At 40.9% G+C, this 11,131-nt stretch overlaps 1 protein-coding gene across 2 annotated transcripts in view; it reads right to left on the reverse strand.

The window, feature by feature from the left end:
- cadm2b (cell adhesion molecule 2b) overlaps window positions 1-8,673 on the reverse strand; it is a 333,961-nt gene extending 325,288 nt beyond the window's left edge. For both annotated transcript variants that reach the window (XM_030151557.1, XM_030151556.1), the window contains exon 1: window positions 8,306-8,673. In XM_030151557.1, coding sequence (XP_030007417.1) covers window positions 8,306-8,366 — 61 coding nt within the window. In that variant the 5' untranslated portion in view covers window positions 8,367-8,673. The remainder of the gene's footprint in view (window positions 1-8,305) is intronic.
- Window positions 8,674-11,131: the final 2,458 nt, after the last annotated feature.

Raw genomic sequence — 11,131 nt, forward strand, 5'->3', positions numbered from 1 at the left:
TCCAGAGAAGACAGGAAAGGTGAGGAGAGAGAGGAAAACCTGCATTGTTAACAAGCTGACCAGATACAGAGTAGTGTTGATGAACTGTGAGGCAAAGAGTGGAGAGGTGATGCACTAAAAAACACAATACGAGCCTATATATTTAGATTTTCCTTAAATATTGTACACAACTGTACAACCAAACTGAGTTACTGCAGGCAGTTTTCTCTGAGATCTGCAAAGACATTAGAGATGATCTGAACTTCTTCAACATATCAGATATATTCATGACTCATCCAGTGCTACTTCTACTGTGCAGCATCATTGCAAATATGTTTTTTTCCTAGCAAAGGCCTTTAACTCCTAAATCGGAAATACACTGCACAGCTAAAAAAAAGTCACGACCTGAATTTAATTCCTGATCCTTCCATAATTACTGTATTGATTAATATGTTTCAGCAGCAACAAGTTCTTTAACCCTTTAACTGATGCGGTAAGTCGCTCCTCGTTTATTAAACCTCCATCAGTTCATACAGAGCATAAAGATTGGACTGTGTTTCAATGGAAGGAGGTCATGTGGTCTGATAAGTCCAGAGTGACCCTATTCCAGATTACCCATCATGCCTTGTGCCTACAGTACAAGCCTGTGTGGGATGGCCGAGGTGTTAAGATCTGGGGGTGATTCAGTTTGTCAGGTCTAGGTTCACATTATGAACCTGAAAATACCTGAAAATTACCAGGATTTTTTCTTTGCTGATGACACTGGCATATTCCAACACAACAATATCAGAATTTATCTGGATCAGACGGTGAAAGAGTGGTTCAGGAAGCATGAGACATCACTTTCACACATGGATTAGACACCAGAGTCCAGACCTGAACCCACAACTCTGGTTGGATGTAATTTTTTTTATATTGATCGTGACAATGTATCAGCACTATGTGGAATAAATGATGCCCTGAATGCATCCTGTAATCAAACCTAAAGGCAGTTTAGTGAAATACTGTTTTGTAACATAATATAATCACTGCTCTGAGGCTGTCTCTTGTTGTATCCTATGACCAGCTGAACCACACATACAAAATGTGTAGTTACTACCTTTAAAATACATGTAAGTGATTCATTACTTAAAACCAATTTGTGGCCCATTTCATCATGAAACAAGTGGTTTCAGGAACAACAAACCCCGCCCCTTGCATGTATCGTAGCTTATTTTGGTATCGATCCAGCTGATGTCATTATGTCTATGCGTGTGGTGACGTCAGCATACCAATCACCTCTATATATGTGCCATGTTTGAAGTAAACTGAAACAAAATTGATGTTTTTATAGACATGTGAAATCTCACGCACTGTAATGAAATAGGAGAAGAAAAAAAATTTTTAAATCATAAAAAATTTAACTTTGACCTACTTTTCCTAAAATGTAATCACATCTATTCTGGGTCACTGGCAATCTATAAACCCAATTTGGTATGAATTCAACCAAAAGTTTTGCTGCTACAGACATTTGAATTTTCACTCATTATAAGTAAATAGGGAAAAAAAAAAACTAAAAAAATTATTTTAGAAAATTGAAACTTTGACCTATTTTTCCCAAAATGTAATGACATCTATTCTGTGTCACTGGCAATCTATAAACCCAATTTGGTATGAATTTAACTAATAGTTTTGCTGCTACAGACATTTGAAATTTCGCCCATTATAAGTAATTGGGGAAAAAAGACATTTAAAAAATTCATTAAAATTTTTCACTTTGACCTACTGTTCCCAAAATGTAATGAGATCTATTGTAGGTCACTGGCAATCTATTAACCAAATTTGGTATGAATTCAACCAATAATTTTGCTGCTAGAGTGTTAACAAAACAAACAAATCAAACCAAAAACAATACCCCTTCCCTCTCCTTCAGGGGGCGGGGTAATAAAGAAAAAAAAAATTATGCACATCCATTGTTTTTGTAATTCTGCAAGCTTTCATATGCATTTCAAGGGGATCATCACCAATATTGCAGACTAAATAACACCAGCTGCACAGCATGGAAAGACTGTAATGCTGAGATTTGCTTAGTGTATACACGAGGCATTTCCTTCACTATATTAATAAGAGGCAGGAAGGATAGCATAAACCACAGCCACCCGCCTCCATTTAAAATTTTTAGCTAAGTTTCACTTTGAACTCATAATAAAATTATTAATGCAACCATAGTCTGATCTCCTATGATTCTGAGCACAAAAGCAAGATGTTCAGGTTGGGAAACGATCACAGTCCTGGATGAAAGAAAACAATGTTGACTGATGGTGTAGAATTGGAATCCCATGTCCAATTAAGACATGTGCTTTGGTAAACCACCACAACCCTAATCCTTGCCAGGTTTTAAAGCACTCTCTTTGTTCATGACAGACAAGAGTTGCTTGTCATGTAATTCAGCTATACTTTTTTTGGCATTTAAAAAAGGAACAGCAACAGGTGTGATCTCAAAGCAAATTCACAGAGTTTTGTCCAGAACGTGACAGATTCCAGGTCTGTCCTCTGGAGATTCAGCGAATTATAGACTTTAAATGACAATGTAGATCACGCTCCAATTACTGCATCAAGTCAGGTATGAAACTTAACATATGCCAGCTCTCCATATGCTCGGAGTAGAAAAGCTGCAGAAACATGATGACATGAAAGCAAAACTGTGGCGCTGGGCTCTGTCTTTGGCAGCAAACTGTTCATGTTTAAAAATATTGACTCAGCTGGCTGATTATAGAAATACATGTAAATTCAGTTTTATGGTGGATTTCCCTTTTATGATGCATGAATACAGGTGCCTCTTGAGGAATGGAATGTACCTGATGGAAGCACAGATTTAACCACTTTTCAGTACAGAAAAGGAGGCATTAAACTTTATGAGAGTATCTTGAGGCGGAATTAGAAAAATATCCTAACCTCTTTCACTCAAAAAAAATGGGTCAAAATAATCTTAAATAAAGTAATTACCCTTAATTGTCTACCAGCATCATTGCAAAGCTTGTACCCCCAACTCAGAGGGGGCATGGTATGTAAAAGAGCCATGACAAAGAGCATGGAGAAGGCAGACTGACAGCATCCGGCGTAGTTGGGGCAGCAAGCAGCTAATCTTTAAGCCTGTTCCCCACTTGTCTAAGCACATTTGCCTCTGGCTTGAGGCTTATTCATACAGATGTATATCTGTCAACAGAATGCAAGCAGCGCAGCAGTGACTCTTTTGGAACACATTTGTCCCTCTTACTGGATTATTCATTTGCAGTGCTATAGAGTGCAGCACCACTGCAACACCACTTGGCATCTAGGAGACTTTCTGCAGGGAAACGCCAGCGTTCAGCGGTGTACAACGGCTATCCTTGAATGTAAACCACGTCTCTCTCTGCCATACCTTTCCTCCAGCTCAGCCAGCTTATTATTCCGACCCACAGGAGATGTCTCCATGCATATATCTCACATGCCGCCTGTGTCTCAAAATATGTGACACTTTGGGGTTCACTGCCACTGGGGTCCAATATGTATTCATTTTGAGAGATCTTCAGTACATTCAGATCCTGAATCAGAGCTCCATTCTCACATGAAACAGCTAAGGAGCAGTGCACCAACTGCCATCCAACAGTCTGCTAAAATGACAAATCAGCTGTGCAAATAGGACAGTTTTCTGCATATATTTAAAAGACAAGAATAACCATAATGGACATATAGTGCACGCTAGGGGTGGAACGGTACAGAAAAATTTCAGTTCGGTACGTTTTCGGTACAGTGAAGGAGACCAGTGAAGGGGGTGGTGGTGGGGGGTGTACACTCCGTAACGATCGAAAACCGAATGTGAAACTTAACACGCTTCAAACGTCTGACCTGGCTTCTGTGCCTCTGTTATACTCTCTGCTGTCATGGTTGCCCCCCCACCCCTTATCGGCACCCCAGCCTCAGAATAAAGTGTTTTGTTTTTGTTTTTTTGCATCGGCACTGCTGCAGAATGTATATAGAGGAAACCCTGCATATGGGTTCTGCTTGCGGACACCCTGCTTCCCAAATGTTTGCGTTCTTCACATAGGCCACACATATTCGTAACCTACACCTCTGTATTGTATCGAAGGCCCTGAACTGAAACGGTTTGGTGTAAACGAGTGCACTGTTACAGCCCTAGTGTATACACAAGGAGTGTAGAGTAAAAATACTAGAATAGAACAGAATAGAATAGAATAGAATAGAATAGAATAGAATAGAATAGAATAGAATAGAATAGAATAGAATAGAATTATTGTCACTGTAAACCAGGCAGACAATGAAATTATTGTACCTCTCTGTTGGTGTTAAAAACGCAAAACTGCAGACATAAAAACACAGGAAAGGACACAGAGATCTTAAGTTACTCCGAGCCTTTTAAGTTCTACTACAGTCATTTTTTTATACATACACGCATAATTAGTGTTTTACTATGTTATACATGGTGGAAATAATTATATCTTCAGGCCACATAAATGTGTTTATTTAAATATGTTACGGTTATGTGCTCATCTATCAAAATTTCCACCACTAAGAATGCAAATAAAAATAAAACAGTATAACTATTATGATCTTATAGTCTTACTGTCCACAAATGCTCTAATATATCATACTTCACTCCTGGTTTTTATATTTACACTATCGTTCTGTTAACTGTTAAGTGTCATACTATTTGCACAATTTTGTACAAATTTCTATTATTTATTCTGTATTTTGATACATTTACATATTCTAAAAATACATGAGAGCTATACTTTAACTGGAGTCAGGTAATATAATAATTAGAGGACTGGTTTTAACATGACAAAAATAGGAAGTTATTTGTCTTTTAAGGGAAAATGTGAATGTTATCTGGGTTCAGGGACTGAAGTATTAACAAGCTATATGTTCATTTATATTTTTAGAGAACTATTCATCCTCCGGCTCCTCATCTTTTTCGTCTATGGAGATCAGTGTCTGAAGTTTCAATACCAGATTACATCGAAAACGGAACAGAGATACTTCCATGTATCCTCTGCTTTGCCCTCATTATTGTCCCCACATGTTATGGTCAAACACACACACCAACGCTCGAATGTCACTAGCAGGTTGTACTTGCCAAAATGTCTGACAAGATAAGAAATGATGAAAGGCTCCATGCTCAAATAAAAGAGAAGTTTTCTTGTCTTTGGCAGTATGGGAGCTCTTTGGGTGCTGTAAGAAGAAAAGTGATGAAACACTTGAGCAGAAGGAATGTCAGCCCAGACCAGAGAATCTCTGGCCAACGAAGAAGCACACAAAAGATAAAACCAAACGTACGACACGACTAACCCACAGGTCTGCCGCTGAGAGAATGAGTACAGCTACACCACATGGCTAATTAGCATTACTAGCCCGTCTGCCACCTAACATGTTAACTGGCTCTGACAAGTCTGCTGGGTGCTCGCAGTAGCACCCTTTGGAGAAATCTGTTGGTGCAGTGTGATACCAACACCTCACACTGTGACATACGTCCCCACAGGGGCACATATGGGGACAACAGTGCAAGTGCAAAAGCCACTGCACACAATGAGGACGAAACAATAGCAAGACAGTAACTCTTCCTAAGAATTAATCTATTGTGTCACGACGGCATATTAAACATTTTGGCGGTGTAGCACTCCATAGGCTGCAGCTCCAGATAAGAGTCCGGCAATGCGTTTAAGCAAAATACTAATAGTGTGGCTGTTAAGAGGGATGTGCCTGCATGAAATGGTTCTCAGCATTATGGAGCTGGAACAGAGCTGCTGAGGCTGAAGTCTTGTCTACAGTATCACTGCAGTGTGTGGTGCAGGCACGCTGCAATTTAACTGTCGATTAGGCTGTGATCACACAAAGGATGCATGCAGCTTATGACCTGTGTGTTGATGACTTTATGTTTTCAGTCTTATTTTGTGGTTGGTTTTCTCTTAGGTAACCTCAAATCTCAAAAATTTCTACACAGATTTCAATTAAATTTAGAGAAAGGTTCAGTCGTAACCTGGTTCGGACTCAGTATTTCCAATGATGTATATGAAATTATTGCTATTAGTAAATAATAACAGCAAATTCACACTTGCACAACATAGATGCTCTGATCCAGTTTCAAATGTATATATAAAAAAAAAACAAAAAAAACCTGATAGAAGTGTACAGACCGGGCTGAGGTGCTGTACTCTCCAGACGCTTCCTGACTTCGTTTGTTTCATTCATTGTTGAACTGAACCAAGGGCATGTCTCCTCCAAAGAAAGTGCTTGAAGTCTCACACTCATACGTTTGGGGGTGCTGCCCTGGGTGTTCAGAGTTCAGTGTTTCTAAACTTAAGCTGCACAGCATAAATATTTTAAGCACTTCTTGAAGTGGGCACTATCTTAGTAGAGCTCTTGGAAGAGATGATAAAACTCTCTGTTCTGCCTGGAAAGATGTCACGAACCCAAATCTGTCTGCAAATATGTTAACTTTTCCTTGTCTATTTTTTTTTTCCCCCAATTCTTAACACTGCTATTACCCTGCAGTTAATATGAATTATATTACATTTACAGGACCGGCTTCAAGCTTGCATAGCAGTATTTATAGAGGTATTGTTGAGATGGAAAAACATAATTTCAGATGAAAGCGAGCTGATACAGAAAATCCTGAAATACCAATAGAGCAGCATGTAAACAGACTGGGTTTTCTATTGTTAAACACCTTGGCTGCGACAATGACACATTCTTAGTCGGAGTTTTGGATATGTATATCTGACGTTACATTAGACAGCTGGAGAATAAATCCTAAAAGCTTGGTATTTGACATTAACTTGTATATATAGAGGATCCTGCTGATTCTATAAATTTCAATACCGCTTGAAAATGATTGTGCAAAGACTTAAAATTGCATTCAAGAAAGGTAGGAAAGGAAAGGACAGTGAATATTCAGCAAACCGTATACGTTCTTTTCATACAGTAATGCAAGTTGAAAGAGAATCCTTTTGTGTGTGTTGCATTTACATACAAGATGCAACTAAAATCCACATGCATCATGCATATGGAATATGCGCATATGGAACATGACATAAGAAATGCAGCAGTTGCACTTCATTTGCACTCAGTTTGATCAGTGTGATGTTTAATTTAAGTGCATTTACGCATCACCTCTAGGACAATGACCTGGTCTTGGGTCACTATCGCTGCTATCATTCCCACTCCTCTGAATCCACAATGACAGAAGCATCTCAGATGGAATGTGGAGCCAAATCCTCCTGAACCGGGGGGTCAGGGAGGTAGTGGAGGAGGAGGAAGAAGAGGAGGAGGTGTGTGTGTATGTGTATGGGGGGGGGGGTTATTTGGTTAGAATGTGGGAGTCCCCCGTCCGTCCTGGATCTCCGCACTGGTCGCCTATAGGGCGGTGGCTGCGCAGACATGTCCAGGAGCAGGACAGTGTGAGGGGAGTTAAGGGAGTTGTCATGAGGAGGAGACACGGACGTGCTGACTGCAGAGGGGCATCGCACATGATCTGACTTCCCTCTGATCCCAGCAACTTTCAACGAGTGACTTGCGCGGCTTCGAACGGTCGCTCAGTGCGCATACCGACACTCTTGCGCACGCAGGAACAAACAGATTGACGGTGCGCAAATTGGCAGAGCCGGAGACAAAAGCTCAACTCATATGCGCCGATTGTAATATTAAAGAGAAACGCTTCTAAGTTATGGTCACGTTTGCAAATGCAGCGATGACAGACAATGCAAATTTGCTTTAGAGGCCCCGAGAGACCGGACAGAAGGACTTGGAAATTGACCCAGTCGGTGTCACCACAAGACGCACGCCACCGGCTACTGTAACCTTTCGCGCATCACCCTCCCCCTCACCCCCTTTTCCTCGTCCCTCCCCAAGTGTCAGCTCCAGGGGACGAATGAGCACATAAACAGGAGGCGACAGAAGGTGAACCTGCAGCCTGTTGTTGAACGTGTCAAGAGGGAGGACAAACGTCCAAGTTGTCTCCGACGCAAAAACTTGGACGCAGCCGCATTCGGTTTTTCCATTTGCGCCGCACAATTCAACTTCCAGGCATTCCAGCACAGTCAGCCCTGACAGCCGACAAGCACAGCCGACCACCGGCCACAACTGCGCACACACACACACACACATACACACTCACACATACACACACATGACGTTAAAGAGGAATTAACTCCGTCCACGTTCCATGCTATTATACTCACGTGTGTCACAATCACACATGATGTTTCCACTCCACACGGACACCACCCACCCACCCCCCTTCCCCCCTTGCGCACCACGCCCGTCTATACAGCATTAAAGCAGCGCTCACCTTTAAAGATGCTCGCACAGAGGCTGTACAGGAGGAAAATCAAGTGCTGCTTGACAATCATATTCTTCTCTTTTTCTTTTTTTTTTTCCTTTGCAAATTCAACGTCGACCCTCCACTCGCGTCTGTCTCTGTCTTTCTTCTTCTATGTGTCTCTGCTCTCGTCGGGATGGACTTATCCAGGTAAACGGCGCAGTTTCGGACTGACCGGAGTTACATTGATGAACTCTGCCTTTTTCTTTCCCACTCTCTCTCTCTCTCTTTCTCTCTCTCTCTCTTTCCACAGAAGTCCCTGTGTATTTTCACAGATCCGGGAGGCAGTGATTACTGTAGTGAAGCAGGGCGGCAGAGATGCTCGTCGGTAAAGTGCAGCTCCTGCCTCCCTTTATTGCCTTTCTCTTTGACTCGCTGCAGAGAGCAAGAGTCCCGCCCACGCTTTTTGACTAATGAAGATGCTTCACCAATGGAGAACACCTAGAAATAGTTCTGATCTCTGCTAAACTGTCAAAACAATTACAACGTGCCACACAGGGGTTACTTTCCTTGCATCCACTAGTAATCCTGTGATCAGTGGGAGAAAATTATTCAGCAAATGTCTGAAGAGAACAATAAGATCTGTGTTGGATTACAAAAGTAATGCATTACGGCAGGGGTTCCCAAAGTGGGGTATGTGTACCCTCAGGGGTACTTAGAAGAAGCCCCGGGGGTACTTGAAATTTTTTGGGAAAAATACTAAGACTGTCAAAATTAACACAGATTAATCCATCCTCATGATTAATCTGATTACAAATTTAACGCAGTTATCCCATCTGAGGCACAGAATGACTCTAAATGTTTCTCACCAATGGAGAACACCTAGAAATAGTTCTGATCTCTGCTAAACTGTCAAAACAATTACAACGTGTCACACAGGGGTTACTTTCCTTGCATCCACTAGTAATCCTGTGATCAGTGGGAGAAAATTATTCAGCAAATGTCTGAGGAGAACAATAAGATCTGTGTGGTAATCAGTGTTGGATTACAAAAGTAATGCATTACAGCAGGGGTTCCCAAAGTGGGGTACGTGTACCCCCAGGGGTACTTAGAAGAAGCCCAAGGGGTACTTGAAATTTTTTGGGAAAAATACAAGCGTTGTCAAAATTAGCGCATTAACGCAGATTAATTCATCCTTGTGATTAATCTGATTACAAATTTAACGCAATTCCCCCATCTGAGGCACAGAATGACTAAATGTTTCTCACCAATGGAGAACACCTAGAAATAGTTCTGATCTCTGCTAAACTGTCAAAACAATTACAACGTGTCACACAGGGGTTACTTTCCTTGCATCCACTAGTAATCCTGTGATCAGTGGGAGAAAATTATTCAGCAAATGTCTGAAGAGAACAATAAGATCTGCGTTGGATTACAAAAGTAATGCATTACGGCAGGGGTTCCCAAAGTGGGGTATGTGTACCCTCAGGGGTACTTAGAAGAAGCCCCGGGGGTACTTGAAATTTTTTGGGAAAAATACTAAGACTGTCAAAATTAACACAGATTGATCCATCCTCATGATTAATCTGATTACAAATTTAACGCAGTTATCCAATCTGAGGCACAGAATGACTCTAAATGTTTCTCACCTATGGAGAACACCTAGAAATAGTTCTGATCTCTGCTAAACTGTCAAAACAATTACAACGTGTCACACAGAGGTTACTTTCCTTGCATCCACTAGTAATCCTGTGATCAGTGGGAGAAAATTATTCAGCAAATGTCTGAGGAGAACAATAAGATCTGTGTGGTAATCAGTGTTGGATTACAAAAGTAATGCATTACAGCAGGGGTTCCCAAAGTGGGGTACGTGTACCCCCAGGGGTACTTAGAAGAAGCCCAAGGGGTACTTGAAATTTTTTGGGAAAAATACAAGCGTTGTCAAAATTAGCGCATTAACGCAGATTAATTCATCCTTGTGATTAATCTGATTACAAATTTAACGCAATTCCCCCATCTGAGGCACAGAATGACTAAATGTTTCTCACCAATGGAGAACACCTAGAAATAGTTCTGATCTCTGCTAAACTGTCAAAACAATTACAACGTGTCACACAGGGGTTACTTTCCTTGCATCCACTAGTAATCCTGTGATCAGTGGGAGAAAATTATTCAGCAAATGTCTGAAGAGAACAATAAGATCTGTGTTGGATTACAAAAGTAATGCATTACGGCAGGGGTTCCCAAAGTGGGGTATGTGTACCCTCAGGGGTACTTAGAAGAAGCCCCGGGGGTACTTGAAATTTTTTGGGAAAAATACTAAGACTGTCAAAATTAACACAGATTAATCCATCCTCATGATTAATCTGATTACAAATTTAACGCAGTTATCCCATCTGAGGCACAGAATGACTCTAAATGTTTCTCACCAATGGAGAACACCTAGAAATAGTTCTGATCTCTGCTAAACTGTCAAAACAATTACAACGTGTCACACAGAGGTTACTTTCCTTGCATCCACTAGTAATCCTGTGATCAGTGGGAGAAAATTATTCAGCAAATGTCTGAAGAGAACAATAAGATCTGTGTGGTAATCAGTGTTGGATTACAAAAGTAATGCATTACAGCAGGGGTTCCCAAAGTGGGGTACGTGTACCCCCAGGGGTACTTAGAAGAAGCCCAAGGGGTACTTGAAATTTTTTGGGAAAAATACAAGCGTTGTCAAAATTAGCGCATTAACGCAGATTAATTCATCCTTGTGATTAATCTGATTACAAATTTAACGCAATTCCCCCATCTGAGGCACAGAATGACTAAATGTTTCTCACCAATGGAGAACACCTAGAAATAGTTCTG

Source organism: Sphaeramia orbicularis, chromosome 13 (assembly GCF_902148855.1).
Source record: "Sphaeramia orbicularis chromosome 13, fSphaOr1.1, whole genome shotgun sequence".
In the NCBI taxonomy this organism is placed as follows: domain Eukaryota; kingdom Metazoa; phylum Chordata; class Actinopteri; order Kurtiformes; family Apogonidae; genus Sphaeramia; species Sphaeramia orbicularis.